Here is an 18,013-nt window from a genome sequence, read left to right as displayed (position 1 = left end):
CTACCTACAGAGGCAAACTACCTCCAGGGGGACCCTACCTACAGAGGAAAACTACCTCCAGGGGACCCTACCTACAGAGGCAAACTTCCTCCTGGGGGACCCTACCTACAGAGGAAAACTACCTCCAGGGGACCCTACCTACAGAGGCAAACTTCCTCCTGGGGGACCCTACCTACAGAGGCAAACTTCCTCTAGGGAGACCCTACCTACAGAGGCAAATTACCTTCAGGGGGACCCTACCTACAGAGGCAAACTACCTACCAACAGAGGGAAACTAACTCCTGGAGGACAATACCTACAGAGGCAAACTACCTCCAGGGGGACCATACCTACAGAGGGAAAACAAACTATTGGAGGAAAGTAGATACTGAGGTAACTACCTAAAGGGGCACCAGCATACTGAGGAAAACTACCTACTAAGTGTACTGGCTTTTTATGTGAAACTACCTACTGGGGGCACAGGGAAAACTACCTACTTATCTACCTTATGGGGGGTCCTACCTACTCCTCCCCACCAATCCACTTTACTGTGTGTGACACCAAATTAGTGAATTATCACTGTTTGGGACTCTATTAGGGTACAATCATCTACAATGACGTCTGTGTCATAAACACCATCACTGCTTACATTATATCCAGCAATTTGCATTGATCATCCCTTATTCATGCATTACACAACAGTCACCTACCTACAGTGATAGCTCCTAAGTGTTTTTACACATGCAGTAAAAAGAAACCCGCCTGATATATAAGCAGAATGCGATGGTGTCATGCAGAATGAAGAGGATGTGTATGTGTGAAGGGGGGAGGGGTCAGAGAGGTGAAGATTTTTTATTTTTTCCCAGGAGGAAGGATTTTTTTAATTTTAATTTTATTTTTAATGATGTATTACTACTATACTTATTTAAAGGGGTTTTCTGGGCAGGTAAATTAACAAGCTTCTGGCACGGGGATAAGGCTGATGTACATGTGGGCAGGGAGGGGACACAGATATTCTGCTGGTATCAAACTGTGTTTGAAGGGGCTGTCAAGGACCATTTCCCTTCTCTTTCGCATTGGACATAAGCGGCCATTTTATTATAATCAGTATAAGATCCGCTTCACTGTGGTCATGTGATCTTGCCGCATGGTTGTATGATCCAATAATGATCAAAAAGAGGGGGGCATTTAGAGGCTGAGCCATGGCTGCAAGGTGTACACGAAGCCTCGGCCTACTAGGGGCATGTGAATAGTAATAAAGGATGTATTATTTATAAAAAAAGAATGGAGCTGCTTTCTTCCTAAAACCAGGGCCGGTTTTTGACTAAATGTGGCCCTGGGCAAAGTTGAAGGTGGGGCCCCAAATGCTGAAATATTGTAGCAGCAATTTAAGGTTCCCATACATTTTACACTTTTGTTAGTAGTATCTGCTGCTCGTGGTGGGTTCGGCCATCAGTGTAAGCAGTATGAGGCTCTCTGGAAAGTCCTCTGACAGATGATATCAGTGGACATAGGGGGTTAGGCTTGATGAAAAATCAATGCCCAACCTCTTTGTTCTTAGAGAGACAAGCCGCCACCAGATCTCTATCTCATTAGTGATGTGTGTGCAGCCCTTGCTGTATATAGCAGGGCTCCAGATGGCGACCAAAATGGTCGCCAATGCGACTGACATTTTGCAAATGGCGCCCAGATTTATTAATCTGGGCGCCATTTGCGACTGGCCCCGGCGGCGGCGCGCTGTCTCTTTAAGTCCGGGCCCCCGGCTGCCGGGGGTGTCCCATCCTATCCCCGGCAGCGAGGCGCATCAGTGAGCTGCCTGGGGCCCTGACTTCCGGCACAGGAAGCGCACGTCAGAGACGCTTCCTGTGTCAGAAGTCACAGCCCCGGCGTACAGGGAGCTCACTGACGCGCCGCGCTGCCGGGGATAGGACGGGACACCCCCGGCAGCCGCGCATCAGCCGGGGACAGCGCCTGAAGAAGAAGAGGATCGCCGGGGGAGCGGGTTGTCAGGTGAGTTTGTGTGTTTGTTTTTTTAAATACTGCTTAGCATAGAGGAAAGGGGGGGGGGCATCTATAATGGGGGGAGAAGAGGGGCCATCTTCAAGGGGGGGAGAGGGGGCCATCTATAAGGGGAGGGGGTATCTATAAGGGGGGAGAAGAGGGGGCATCTATAATGGGGGGGGAGAGGGGGCATCTATAATGGGGGTAGAGGGGGTCATCTATAAGGGGAGGGGGTATCTATAAGGGGGGGAGAAGAGGGGGCATCTATAATGGGGGGGAGAGGGGGCATCTATAATGGGGGGGGGAGGAGGGGGCATCTATAATGGGGGGGGAGGGGGCATCTATAATGGGGGGGGAGGAGGGGGCATCTATAATGGGGGTAGAGGGGGTCATCTATAAGGGGAGGGGGTATCTATAAGGGGGGGAGAAGAGGGGGCATCTATAATGGGGGGGGGAGAGGGGGCATCTATAATGGGGGTAGAGGGGGTCATCTATAAGGGGAGGGGGCCATCTATAAGGGGAGGGGGCCATCTATAAGTGTAGGGCAAACTGGCTGCAGACACTGGGAGATAGATATATGCACAATTATTATTATCAGGGCCCCTCAGGTGTCTGTATTGTAGGGGGTCACTTGCATTAGTCACTAGGTGAGAGATATATCTATCTATATACACATCTTGTGGGGGGTCACTATGGCTGCAGTCATAAGTCTAGCTCAGTATGTATAGACTGTTGCAAGCTTTTAAAGGGAACCTGTCACCCCCGGTGACGGGGTGACAGGCTCCCAACCCCCCGTTAGAACCCCCTATACTGACCTCATCGCGCCGGGTCCCGCTTCTGAAGATGGTCGGGTCGCGGAGATCTCAGCCGCTGCAGCCCGAAGCGCACACTGAGAGATGAGTCCAACGCTCATAGAGAATGACGGAGCGCTGGACTCTCCAGTCATTCTCTATGAGCGTTGGACTCATCTCTCAGTGTGCACGCCGGGCTGCAGCGGCTGAGATCTCCGCGACCCGGCCATCTTCAGAAGCGGGACCCGGCGCGATGAGGTCAGTATAGGGGGGTTGGGAGCCTGTCACCCCGGCACGGGGGTCGACAGGTTCCCTTTAAGTTCAAGTTCAGAAGAGTATGCCTCATTAAAAGGCTAGCCAAGTGAAGCTGAAGTACTGAGTCAGACTGTATGTGGTTGTCAAGTTGCAAGTTTTCATGTTGAACGTTTTCAAACTAAGAAAAGAAAGAATCTAAAGGAGGAGGATGCTGCCGTGGCCTCTGCACACAGTAAGTCCCATTTAACATAACATTAATTTTACATGGTTTAAAATGTTGGCGACCAAATATTCTATTTGGCGCCTAAATTTTTCAGGTTAGGAGCCAATGGCTCCCAGGTAAATTTTTTAGTCTGGAGCCCTGTATAGTGAACAATAAAGATATATACTACCTGATCACGTTCCCCGGTGTCCTTGTCTGTGCGATCCCCCAGTCCCAGCTCTCACTTCTGGTCCTCTCTCTGAAGTGATCGGCGGTTCAGCCAATCACTGGCCGTAACAAACAGACAAGGCCTGAGGACACCGGGGAACGTGATCAGGTAAGTAACAGCTATATTATGTTATACGCACAATCAGCCAATGATTTTTACACTTGCCAAAAGACAATGATCATTTGATTTCTGTTGTCTCTATATACACAGAGCGATATCGGCCGGATTCGGACAATTTTCGCTCCGTGTATTATGGCCCTTAGTCACATTGAGTCAATTCAGAAGGTTACATGCCAGGACTGCCGCTACATGCTGGGACTGCCGCTACATGTCAGGACTGCCGCTACATGCTGGGACTGCCGCTACATGCCGGGACTGCCGCTACATGCCGGGACTGCCGCTACATGCCGGGACTGCCGCTACATTTTAGGACCGCTGCTACATGTCAGGACTGTCACTAGTTGTGTAAATACAAAAACTATTTATATGCATTGTTTTAAAAAATAAAATAAAAAAATCACTATATCAGGACCAAATATTACCTCCATACCATAATTGAAGGAAACTTTACTATATATAGGCCAATATTACCACCATAAAGTGACCGCCCCATAATGACACTATATACACTATATACAGACCAATATTACCGCCATAGAGGGACCACCACATACTGACACTATATACACGCCAATATTAGCACCACACCATGACTGCAACATAATGATTCTATATACACTATATACAGACCAATATTACTGCCATAGAGTGACCATCACATAATGACTCTATATACACTATATACAGACCAATATTACTACTATAGACTGACCACTGCATAATGACTCTATATACAGACCAGCACACACCATGACCACCACATAACAGGGGACATTTATCACACATGGTGTAAAGTGAAACTGGCTCAGTTGCCCCTAGCAACCAATCAGATTCCACCTTTCATTTTCCAAAGAGTCTGTGAGGAATGAAAGGTGGAATCTGATTGGTTGCTAGGGGTAACTGAGCCAGTTTCACTTAACAGCATGTTTGCTAAATCTCCCCCAATGACTCTATATACAGACCAATATTACTGCCATAGAGTGACCGCCACATAATGACTATATACAGACCAATATTATGTGATGGTCACTCTATGGCGGTTATAATGGTTTGTATATAGTGTATATATAGTCATTATGCATTATGTGGCGGTTAGTCTATGGCGGTAACATTGGTCTGTATATAGTGTATATGGAGTCATTATGTGGCGGTCACTCTATGGTGGTAATAACTCTATATACACACTATATACAGACCAATATTACCGCTATAGACTGACCACTGCATAATGACACTATATACTGACCAATATTACCACCATACAGTGACCACCACCTTATTTTTTTCTCAATAAAATACACTGTATTGCCTTAGTGACATCATCATACACTATACATAGGAGCTGCAGCCAATCACAGATCACCGGCAGCAATTACATAGGACGGAGGAGGCCAGAGAATGGCTGCAGCTCCTATATACAGTGTATTCACCTCAACATTTCTAATGCACAGTGGAGTCAGCAGGGGTGATACACACACTAATTATATATATATTATATATACACACACACAGACACACACACACACACACACTATATATGCACACACACACATATATATATATATATATATATATATATATATATTATACATACACATCCATGAAAACATTATTCAGATCCAAACCATCCAGTCCATACACACATGACATGTAACACACTACATTCATCCATTATACACATAGCATTGTCCATGGCAGCAGCAGCAGAAGGCTGTGATCCTCACCCTGCAGCCCTCTCCTCTATCGTCCCGACTGCCACACCAGCCTCACCAGGAAGACGGAGGAAATCACATGGTGCAGAAGGGAGGGGGAAGCTACACACTCCGGAGCAGAGCGTCCTGTAGCCTGTGTGACCCCTGATAGGACGTTGTCTTAGCGGTCCTGCCCCTGACACTCACTGTAACTGGGGCAGGGGGCCCCTGGGGGATGGGGGCCCTGGGCAAATGCCCTCTTTGCCCCCCCTAACGCCGGCCCTGCCTAAAACAGCGCCACCAATGTCCTTAGGTTGTGTGTGGTATTACAACTTGTGATCTTTCACTTCAATGGAACAGAGTTGCGATGCTACAGACAAGGTGAGGACAAGAGAGGAGAGCAATACGGGACCATTATCCCCTGTCTGAATGAAACGGCGGTCACAGGTGGGCCTTGATGTGCCATTCATGTGTATGGGAGATAGCGGAACATATTTCCTAGAAACATCACATGGGGTTCACACCGTGTTTTTGTAATTTTTTTTTTTCAAAAAAACGGACGAAAAACTGATGCATTAGTTTGCATCCGGTTTGATTAGTTTTTTCCATTAACTTCCATTATAAAAAAATTATTTCCATTATCAAAACGCATCTGTTTCTTTTAGCGTACAGAAAAATGTGGTCGACCACATTTTTGTGTATGCTAAAAAAAAAAAAATGGATCCCTTGTGATGAGTTTTTTTATGTTTTTCCTTTTTTTTTTATAATGGAAGTCAATGCAAAAACGGATCAAACCGGATGCAAACAAATGCATCCATTTTTCTGCCGTTTTTTTTGCAAACGGACTACAAAAACGCAGTGTGACGCCAGCCTTAGTCTTCTCATCTTTGCAGTAAGCTACATGGACACGGTTGGAGGGGTTCCCACAGTTTTCCTACTGAACATAAATGACAGGAAGATAATAAAATCTGAAACAATGCCTATAGGTTCCGCTATAACCCCTGTATATTCTATCATACATATAGGCACAGTATTGCAGATTTTTTGCATCCATATTACAGCCCGACCTTGAGCTGTCAGTTTAGGCCATCAGACACGGTCAGGCCAGGACTTGGTGACCAAAAAACGCACCTACAGTATGTGTAACCAGACTAACACTGTATTACGGCCCAGCGCTCACCTTTATTACCTCACAGATAAATCAATGATAAATTTCATAACTTGCAGCCAATTCTTATTGATCAGACATGGACTGTAGAATCTATACATTCACCTAGGCCTACACTAGCCCCTGAAAGAACGAGAAGAGACGTAAAAATAGCAAACTATAAAAAGAAAGCAAAAAAAAAAAAAAAAGATCTCCCCATCCCCCCCAGGGCTGCTGAGTCCGCACTGCAGCTATAGGACAGGATGCGGCTGTGTACAGGCAGCCAGACAGCATTGTACATATACATGATGGAGGAAGATGAGCAGTTCTTCATCACCAGACAATGGCGTCCTCCTCTCCCTGCAGGACGGGGCACAGGGCTCAATCAATCTGCATTTCCTAAACCACTAAAACATCTTTTTTTTCCACAATGTGTAGGACAAGCTCCTCTTTGATCCTTCTAGTTTCCTGGAAAGTGCTGAGCGCTTGTGGTTTTAAGACGACCTTGTGTTGTAAACCAGAAATAGTCTTTTACTATACTGTCATTATTCTCGGTGTCAGTATGGCATATCCCATTAGGAGGAAAGCAATAAAACAAACACATGTGGGAAAGGATTAGGCTTCATTCACACTCTGCAGATACACAGTGAAATGCCTTAAAGGGATCCTTTTTTTTTGTTTTTACATTTTGTTAAAGGGGCACTCCAGCTTAAATATTTTTCTTTCAAATCAACGGTTTTCAAAAAGTTACATAGATTTAAAAAAATCTCCATTCTTCCAGTACTTATGGGCTGCTGTATGTCCTGCATGAAGTGGTGTGTTCTTTCCAGTCTGACACGGTGCTTTCTGCTGCCACCTATGTCCATGTCAGGAACTGTCCAATGAAGTAGCAAATTCCCATAGAAAACATCTTCTGCTCTGGACAGTTCCTGACATGGACAGAGGTGGCAGCAGAGAGCACTGTGTGAGACTGGAAAGAATACATCACTTCCTGCAGGACATCCAGCAGCTGATATGTACTGGAAGAGCTGAGATTATTTAATGGAAGCAAATTACAAACTCTGGCACCAGTTGATTTGAAAGACAAAAAAAACAAGCCCTTTCACATTGGTAAAAACAAGGTGAACAAGCCCTTTCACATTGGTAGTCACAAGCTACAACTTGCATGTTTGCTTATTTTGCTATATACTTATGGGAGCACCAGGGATACCCGAGTACAGTGCCTGAGTACCTTTAGCGTTCCCATAAACAGGAAGTACATGTCAACCCAGATAGAGACCCCAACAGAGATCGTAGGGGGGTTCTTAATGATCAATAACCCTCCCTGCAAAGGACTGTATGCAGAGATAGCTGTCAGTCACTCATCAGGACCACCTGCCGGACTCCTAAATCATGTCCTAGGAGCTCACAGTGACTATATGTAACTGCATGCAGGGTAAAGGTCCTCTGTGCTGGGGTCCGTTTGGCAGGTGATGCAGTTATTGTCCTAAAAAACAACTTTTAAACTTGCAGCCCTGTGTCAAATTGGCGTGGCCTAGAGTGTCTGTGCCCTAGGCTTGCACCACCCCTCTGTCCCTCCTACCCGCCCTACTCACCATTAGGAATGCCTCTGGAAGGATTTTTCCTATTCCTCACCTGTGTGAGCACTGCACAGGTGCTGAATCGTTAAGGCACCTGTGTAGTGTTCTGACAAAGGATGAACAGAAAAAAAGCTGCCCAGGAGCATTCCTAATGATGAAGAGGGTGGGGAGGAGGGAGGAGAGGTGGTGCAAGCCTAGGGCACAGACACTCTAGGCCACACCAATTTGACACAGGGCTGCAAGTTTAAAAGTTGTTTTTTAGGACAATAACCGTATCACCTGCCGAGCAGACCCCAGGACAGATCTTGGATTAAAAGCAGCTATCTGAGGGTACAAGCGGTTGGGGGGGCAGATTGTGGGTACAGAGTCACTTTAAATATTTCCATCTAAAAAAACGCAGCCAGTATAAAATGTTCAATCAACGATATCTGTAACCAAAACAACAGCCATAAAGCAAGCTGCGCTGGAAGAATAAAAATGCTGAAGATACTCAAAATCCCACGGATCCACATTCATCACATCTGCCGGGATAGACATAGAAAGTCATTTATCAAAATAAGTGGTAGGGGAAAAAGGGGCAGGTGCTGCTTCAATTCTCTAAAGGACCTTGGAGAAACGAGAGCGAGGGCCAATGGGACGCCATGAGCAAATACTTCACTTCTGCGTCGAATAATAAACGACCCCCCGTCTCCGTTCTGGGTCCGGACACACTTATTCCAAGGCCTACGAGCCTGCTAACGGAATTATGCTGCTTTTACACGGAACGATTATCGTTCGAATTTTCGCGATAACGATTGCATTTGAGCAATAATCGGCTTGTGTAAACACAGCGAACGATCAATGATGAGCGAGAAATCGTTCATTTTGATCTTTCAACATGTTCTCAAATCGTTGTTCGTCGTTCGCAAGAAATTCGCAGATCGTTTCGTGTAAACAGTCTTTCAACGATTTACCCTGTGTGAGATGGGCTTAAGCGATCTTAAAATGATCGCAGTAACGCAGAATACGACTAAAGGCCCTATTACACAAAACTATTCTTGTCCGTATTTGGCCGATAATCGTCTTGTGTAATAGAAGGCAACGATCAGCCGACATTGTTCATCGTTGCTGTGGTTTGTCTTTCAACATGTTGAAAGACAAACGACTAATATAGCAGCGATCTGCTGCCGCCCCTCCGTGGAATAGGAGCGGCTGCTATGTGCTATGGGCTGCGGACAATCAAGCGATCATCCCCTGACCCCCCCCCCCCCCCCAGCTCCCTGCTGACAGCGCTCCTTTGCTCCTCTGCATCACCCCATGTAATAGGGGCTTAAGAGGGTCCGTAACAGCTCTTCTACATAAACAGAACACAGATCCCTCCCTATTGTGACACCTGTCCCAGACATAACACAAAGTATACATTATCCATAATGTTTCTTTAAATGGGTTCTATACCTTACACTGGATAATATCTATAATGCCCTATGTACTTATATATACACACACAAGTGTCCTTTATTAAAAATTTCCTACCATTTTGCTTCTCTGTAGTCTACCTATACTAAAGCTTCAGCCGTAGATCAGACAGTACACGGCTCCAGGCTGTGTTTTTCTGCTACCGCCTCTTTTTCCTCGGTGTTGAGCTACTTTCACACTGCGTTTAGCAATGTCGGCTTATGGTATGTGCCAGAAAAGTTTCCAGCACATACATCAATGTACCCACAGTACTCAAGCACCTACTGCACCTCTGAGTCCTACAAACAGAACATGTATGTTCGGTAAACAGAATACTGTAACTAAACAAACTAGATTTGGTTTATACAAAGCCGATGGCAGGCCACGGGCTCGCTTCTGTACACGTTTGATTAATTTCTTTAAGATAGTTCAATGTATATCAGTGATATAATGTAAAGCGAAAGGGAAATTAAAGGGGTATTCTATTCAAACATAACTTTTGATATGTTGCTGCCCATGCTGAGACTAAAAATTCCTTCCATACTTGTTATTATCTATTCAGTCTCCTTCCCCCAATTCCGAGCTGTCATTTTCTGCTGAAGACACAAAAAAACGTGTGTGAGCTTCTCTCTCTGTCTCCCCCTCCTCCCTTCCCCTCTTAGAAGGCTGATGTAAACAAGGTCTTGTCAGGCTTTATCTGCAACATTGTAGCTGCTTTGTAATGCTAGGAGAGTTAAGCCTCTATTACAAGGGGCGACAGAGAGGAGCAAACAAGCACTGTCAGTGCTCGCTTACTCCTCCTTCCCGCTCGCTGCCGCTGCTATTACACGTGTCGGCAGTGAGCAGGTGAGTGATAACGGGGCCGCGGGGAGGGCTGCCCGGGTGATTGGTAGATCGTCTGGGCAGCCCATAGCAGATGGCTGCCGCCATTCTTATTCCGCAGTGTGACGGCAGCAGATCGCTGCTATATTAGTCGTTTGTCTTTCAACATATTGAAAGACAAACTACAGCAACGATTAGCCGACATTATTCATGTCGGCTGATCGTTGCCTTCTAATAAACAGGACGAATACAGCCGAATCGTTCTGTGTAATAGGGCCTTTATTCTGAGGTCAGGTTGCTGATGAACTCACTGTGATTAACCCTCTCGGCATTACAAAGAGGCTACAATGTTTCAGATAAAGCCTGCCAGGGACTTGTTTACATCAGCTGTCTCAGAAGGGAGTGGGAAACAGAGAGAAAAGCTCACACACAGATTTTAGTGTCTTCAGCAGAAAGCAGCAGCTGAGAACTGGGGGAAGGAAGTATGGAAAGTATGGAGGGAATTGTTAGTCTCATCATGAACAGCAACATATCAAAAGTTATGTTTGAGTAGAATACCCCCTTTAAAAATATGAGAGTATGAAGAGAGAGAAAAGCATCCAAGTCATCAGGAAAGGTAGATCACAGAGGCTGTATTATATTAAATTCAGTGTTGGAGGAAAGTATACTACAGGTGGATGGGGGAATCTTACAGGCAGTTTATCAGTGCAGATGGAGGGAAGAACTCTGCAGACTGCAAAAAACAATGGGGGAGATTTATCAAACATGGTGTAAAGTGAAACTGGCTCAGTTGCCCCTAGCAACCAATCAGATTCCACCTTTCATTTTCCAAAGAGTCTGTGAGGAATGAAAAGTGGAATCTGATTGGTTGCTAGGGGCAACTGAGCCAGTTTCACTTTACACCATGTTTGATAAATCTCCCCCAATGGTCTGTGGCCATCATGGTGAAATATTGTGCCTTATTAACATCTGTTTTTGCCGTGCATGTACATAGGGCCATAAAAGAGTTTGTAGACCAAGCACAGCTGCTCCATAATTCAGCACCGGTGTGTATATTTATACAGTAGCCCTGAAACACATGTGCTGTTATTTTAGACTTGGGGAAAATTTTTTATATTTTTATATATATAAATATATATATATATATATATATATATATATATATATATATATATATATATATATACACACACACACACACTTCTCCATGTACGTAGACATTTATCACGACAAGAGCGACGACTTCTGCTACTACCCGTGTTGGCATGGGCATACTCCGCACTGTATACAAATATAGGATAGCGGCATAATCCCTTCTGTACAGCGAGGTCATCACAATAACCGGGATTGGATTAAACGGCACAGACAGTAACCGCTTCCATGTGCCAGCTTTCCTGGTATAACGTACCCTGCCAAATTAGCAATGCAGTGCAGCGACAATGGCGAGCTGTCCCGATGCTACAAAGAGACGGCAGAGTGAGCCCTGACCTGAGTGAGAGCATTGTATCACACCGAGGAGCACAGAGAATTGCTGCATTGTGAGCTAATGTCTTATGTAACAACCTACAACGCACGGCACCGAGAAGGAATGTACCATCATACCCACAAACCTCCTGCATTACTGCTTATGGCTGCGATATGCAGACTCTGACAACCTCGAGACGTGTTCAGATCCAGATACCATAACACTGAACAGCCCGCTACCGGTGATATCTAATATCGCATGCTCCTTTAGATGTCATTTAAAAGGGTATTCTACTCAAACATAACTTTTGATATGTTGCTGCCCATGATGAGACTAACAATTCCTTCCATACTTGTTATTATCTAATCAGTCTCCTTCCCCCAGTTCTCAGCTGCTGCTTTCTGCGGAGGGCATAAAAGTCTGTGTGTGTGTCTTTACTCTCTGTCTCCCCCTCCCTTCAGAGACAGCTGATGTAAATAAGTCCCTGACTGGCTTTATCTGCAACATTGTAGCTTTTTTGTAATGTTGAGAGGGATATTCACAGTGAGTTCATCAGCAACTTAACCCTCCAAGCATTACAAAGAAGCTACAAAAGTTGCAGAAAAAGCCTGCCAGGGACTTGTTTACATCAGCTGTCTCAGAAGGGAGGGGGAGGAGGGGGAGAAAAAGAGAAAAGCTCACATACAGATTTGCAGAAAGCAGCAGATGAGAATTAAGAGAAGGAGACAAAAGTATGAAGGAATTGTTAGTCTCATCATGGGCAGCAACAGATCAGAAGTGGAATACCCCTTTATGGCACTATTCTGGCCCCAAAACATTGGTTGTACAAGAATTCAACACCAAGCACAGCACCGTATGGCGACACATAAAGTGTCTTTATCTCAGTGTGTCTCCATACAGGCTACAGATATGATAGATCTGATTGCTTCCCTCTGCCCCGAAGCAATTTTAAGAATGGAGACCCCAAAACTCAAGTGGTGGGCCATACATGCACGCCGCAGCTCCATTCATTCTCTACAGAGAGGCCAAAGATAGCCGAACATTGCATTTTCTATCACCAGCCATGCCATGGAGAATGAATAGAGCGCCCTTAAGGGTCCAGCGGGCGGTCTTAATGACTGATAACCTTCCATGTAAAGGAATGCATGCAGACACAGCTATCAGTCACTCAATAGGACCGCCTACTGGACTCCTAATGCCAGGTCACAGGCCCATAAGAAAAGCAGATGTCTGTGGTGGTGTTATCGAATGACTTTGTATTCTCTTACTAAGCTCGAAAGCCATTGTTCAGGAATATATATATAAGACTGGGGGGGGGGGGGTGTAAAAACAAAATAGTAATACTCACCGACCCTGATCCCCCACAGCTGCTGGTGCTGTTTGTCTGTGGCACATCATCTCTACAGGGACTGAACACTGGCCAATTAGTGACCAGCTGAGCAGGCTAAAAAAGTGTTGGTGAGCAGGGATTGGGAGCTATTAGAAAAGCCGCTCTGGGGTACCAGGGTAGGTGAGTATCACTTCTTTTTTATTTTTATATCACTCCCAAAAAATGATACCGTCCTAGAGTATGGACTATAGACATGCAGTCGCTATATGCCTGCCGTCTACTCCCCATATCTTTCAATGATCTCCGCAATTCTGCCGCCTGTCTGGAGAATAAGGAGGAGCGACAACAACCTCAACACGGTTACAGGGCAGATTCAAGTTCAAAGAGCTTACAATCTACTCTTCCCCAACAACAATACTAGCAGCCGCAGCAGCTCTCTAAAGTCATCCAGCCAGACAACAAAGAGCCAAACATAATGATGCAGCCATACATGATGTGACATACACCAGGGATAGGAGATAAATCCATTCATTCCCTGGAGGCAGAGAGACATGACGCCATATGTATGCACATTATACCCGCCATCTGACAGACACATCAAGCCAGCAATGTGCCAGCAGTGACTTCACTCTTCACAGATAGCGGCACAAAGAGCAACCAGCTGCGGGAGAACGCTCACACACGGGGCTGCACCAGGAAACGTTCTCTCAATGGAGACTTTTGGGTTTGTTTTTTTTTTCCGTCCTGTAAAAATGTCTCAAAAACAGAAAAAAAAATCACATAGGACCATTCACTGCTAATGCTTGTGTCAGAAAGAGTGTTTTACGTCTAAATCTCATCGACCGACGCATCTTAAGAAGTTTTATTCCGAATCGTCAAAACTACATATACAAATCGGGGGAGATTTATCAAACATGGTGTAAAGTGAAACTGGCTCAGTTGCCCCTAGCAACCAATCAGATTCCACCTTTCATTTTCCAAAGAGTCTGTGAGGAATGAAAGGTGGAATCTGATTGGTTGCTAGGGGTGACTGAGCCAGTTTCACTTTACACCATGTTTGATAAATCTCCCCCAGTGTCCCTATGCTAACTGGGCAAAGCGAGCATAGCTGCCATTTTTAAAGACTACTGTTAGGGTGCACGCACACTACAGAATCAGCGCTTACTTCCAGCCACGGATTCAGTCGCTTGTACCCACTTGCAGCGGCGCGCATCTCCACCCATGCCATAAACACCATTTTATGGCCGTGCCGATTCTGCCGTGCACCAGAAGAATTGACATTGACGGCGGAATCCGTCTGTGCCTAGAATGGAGTTTATGGCACAGGCCGAGATGCGCTCGCCCGCGAGCAGGGGCCAGCGACGGAATCCGCAGCAGCCTTTCCGCAAGTATTCCGTAGTGTGCATGCACCCTGACGCTGTTTTTAAGTGGTTGTTCCCCAAAACTTTTTTTTCTTTCAAATCAACCGATGCCAGAGATTTGTAGTTTACTTCTATTAAAAAAAAAATCTCAAGGCTTCCAGTACTTATCAGCTGCTGTATGTCCTGCAGGAAGTGGTGTATTCTTTCCAGTCTAACACAGTGCTCTCTGCTGCCACCTCTGTCCATGTCAGGAACTGTACAGAGAAGTAGCAAATCCTCATAGAAAACCTCTCCTGCTCTGGACAGTTCCTGCCATGGACAGAGGTGGCAGCAGAGAGCACTGCGGTATAATGGAAAGAATACACCACTTCCTGCAGGACATACAGCAGCTAATAAGTACCGGAAGACTGGAGATTTTTTTATAGAAGTAAATTACAAATCTCTCAGTTGATTTGAAAGAATTTTTTTTTCAGTGAACTACCCCTTTGAGGGTATTTAATTGGTAAAGGATACAATATATAATAGAACCTCTTCTGAAATCCACTTCCAGCGCAGATGTAGCAGAGCTCAGTACGCTGGGTGCAGTAAAGATGGGTTTCCATAACATGCAGGTAAACTTCCTTCAAGTCGGCACCTTATAGAAGACCACCATATGGCTATGGACTGACCATGAGACATATGTCATGGTCGTGTTGCTAATGAGTGAGAATGTGGTCACGTTGCGACATGTAATTTACAACAGGCGGATCGCAACACAACCACCTCTACCGTAGACTAGTTGTTAAGAAGCAGTGAAATGCGCCAAATGCATGCCATGACACCCTATAGCTGTATAACCCAGACTCTTACTATCAAGTCTATGTACTGACGTGTTCTCTAGTTTCTAGAATTAAAGGGGTATTCCTAGCTTGCAGTGTAACCCCTTATATTCAGGATAGGGGATAACAGGTTGATCTGTAGGACCCCCACCCATCCTAATAACAGATAAAAACTGATCCCCAAATGAATGGAGCACAATGCATGTCCCCAGCCCGCTCTCTATTCATTCCCTATGGGGATTCTGACAGCTGCCAACCCCAACTGATGAGCTTGTGCGCTGGGAATACACCGTTCTGAAAGCGATTATCCAGGATTAGAAAAACATGGCTGCTTCTGTTTAGAAAGAGCGCCATTCATGTCCACAGTTTGTGGGTGGTATTGCAGCTCATATCCTCTGAAGTAAATGGGACCAAGTTGCAATACTGCACACAACCTGAGGACAGATGTGGCACTGTTTTGAGAGGATGGTATCTCCATGGATAATCCCTTTAAGTGCCACAGGTAATCTATGGGGACTACACTAAAAAGTGACATCACTTCCTTTTTTTTCTTGATGCAGATTTCAAATAACAAACAGCATGAGCCTTAATCAGTGTGAAAAAAAACCCCTGTGTGAACATACCCTTAAAGGGGAACTTCGGCGAATGATTTTTTTCTCAAATTAACTAGTAAGAGAAAGTTATATACAGTAGATTTGTAGTTTACTTCTATTTAAAAATCTCCAGTATTCCAGTACTTATCAGCTGCTGTATGTCCTGCAGGAAGTGGTGTATTCTCTCCAGTCTGACACAGTGCTCTCTGCTGCCACCTCTGTCCACGTCAGGTACTGCCCAGAGCAGCAGCAAATCCCCATAGAAAACCTCTCCTGCTCTGGACAGTTCCTGACATAGACAACCTCTGTCTATGTCAGGAACTGTCCAGAGCAGTAGAGGTTTTCTATGGAAATTTGCTACTGCTGCGGACAGTTCCTGACATGGACAGAGGTGGCAGCAGAGAGCACTGTGTCAGACTGGAAAGAATACACCACTTCCTGCAGGGCATACAGCAGCTGATAAATACTGGAAGCCTTTTTAAACAGAATTTAGAAATCTGTATAACTTTCTGAAACCAGTTGATTTGAAAGGAAAATATTTTTTGCTAGAGTTCCCCTTTAACAGGAGCAGCACTGTAACTGTAATACGGCACAACGCTAAAAAAAAAAAAGTGCAAAAGTGCGACATTCTGCATCTGTGTACGTGTATTGGTTTGTATCTGTAGAGTATAAAACGCATCCATTAATCAGAACCACAAGCGTAGTATGAACATGGCCTTACAGATTTTGACGCTACTCTGCCTAATCCAACAAATAACGATTCTGCGCACGTCAGGTGGCCCCATATACCTCCAAACCAACTCAGCTCTGCCACATTGGTGCGATCAACGCGCTTCAAGTGAATTTTCATTCTGATTTCAAACCTGTCTTGTTGCTACAGGACTACCCTATGGGCACCTGCACTGTGCCACCTGGGGTGAAGGCATGCCAGGGTACCCACAGACTGGCACCTGGCAGGTCATATGATTGTCCTGTATCATCATTGTGGATGGGATCAGACTGGTTATATCTAGTGGCATCACCAGGAAGTTGGGCACAGGGTGGCACCATAGGGGCATTAGTTACCAGCAGGCAGAGCAGAGAGTGTCCTGGCAGCACTGGAGGCCTATGTCATGCCCCTTATGTGAGGCCCTAGTGAAGGAGCAGGGCAGGGGGGGCAGGGTGAGGCCAGCTGCCTGGCATAGGGGGTCTTACCTGGGGCACTGCAGTCTGCACACACCTCGCCCCTCTGCACCTTCCGAGACATCCTCAGGGGAGAGGAGGGGATCACCTTCTGAGCCAGGGTGCTGTCCTGTGCTGCACCAGTGCGGAGAAAGCCGGGGAGAGGCGGGGGTGCGGCGGCGGGCACCGGGCACAGGGGGCACCACCCGCCTCCTGCACGGATCCCGGGGACCAAGGGGACGACGGGGACGGATCAGGAGCGGGGATGTCTCCGGCTCTGCAGCTCACCCTGGGCTGAGTGTATCGGCTGCAGGAAACTGAGAGAAGCCCTGCCCATCCAACAGGAGGAGCCAGATCCCAGGCTTCACCCCCAGGGGATGGGAAGAGGAAATGGGAGAGAAGAGGAGGAGGAGGAAGACGGAGAAGAGCAAGGAGACGGTGCGGCTGTGCCCTCCAGAGAGGCCGACTGTGCGGCTGTGCTGTGCCCTCCACAGAGACGGACTGTGCGGCTGTGCTGTGCCCTCCACAGAGACGGACTTTGCGGCTGTGCTGTGCCCTCCACAGAGACGGACTGTGCGGCTGTGCCCTCCACAGAGACGGACTGTGCGGCTGTGCTGTGCCCTCCACAGAGACGGACTGTGCGGCTGTGCCCGTCCATCACTGCAGAGGAGGCTGCCATATCTGCCACTACTATGGTGACACCAGCAAACCATGCCATATCTGCCACTACTATAGTGACAGCAATACACCATGCTATATCTGCCACTACTATAGTGACACCAATACACCATGCTATATCTGCCACTACTATGGGGACACCAATACACCATGCCATATCTGCCACTACTATAGTGACACCAATACACCATGCCATATCTGCCACTACTATGGGGACACCAATACACCATGCCACATCTGCCACTACTATGGGGACACCAATACACCATGCCAGATCTGCCACTACTATAGTGACACCAATACACCATGCCATATCTGCCACTACTATGGTGGTGGTGACACCAATACACCATGCC

At 46.2% G+C, this 18,013-nt stretch overlaps 1 protein-coding gene across 3 annotated transcripts in view; it reads right to left on the bottom strand.

Annotated features, from left to right (window-relative positions):
* The window catches only part of GIT1 (GIT ArfGAP 1), a 98,435-nt gene extending 81,125 nt beyond the window's left edge, over positions 1-17,310 (bottom strand). For all 3 annotated transcript variants that reach the window (XM_069945865.1, XM_069945867.1, XM_069945866.1), the window contains exon 1: positions 17,013-17,310. In XM_069945865.1, the coding sequence (XP_069801966.1) occupies positions 17,013-17,064 (52 nt within the window). In that variant the 5' untranslated portion in view covers positions 17,065-17,310. The remainder of the gene's footprint in view (positions 1-17,012) is intronic.
* Between the last annotated feature and the right edge of the window lie 703 nt (positions 17,311-18,013).

The sequence above is a fragment of the Dendropsophus ebraccatus genome, chromosome 11 (genome assembly GCF_027789765.1).
Source record: "Dendropsophus ebraccatus isolate aDenEbr1 chromosome 11, aDenEbr1.pat, whole genome shotgun sequence".
Taxonomy (NCBI): Eukaryota; Metazoa; Chordata; class Amphibia; order Anura; family Hylidae; genus Dendropsophus; species Dendropsophus ebraccatus.
The sequence above is the reverse complement of the archived record's forward strand: the minus strand, read 5'-3'. Positions and strand labels throughout refer to the sequence as shown.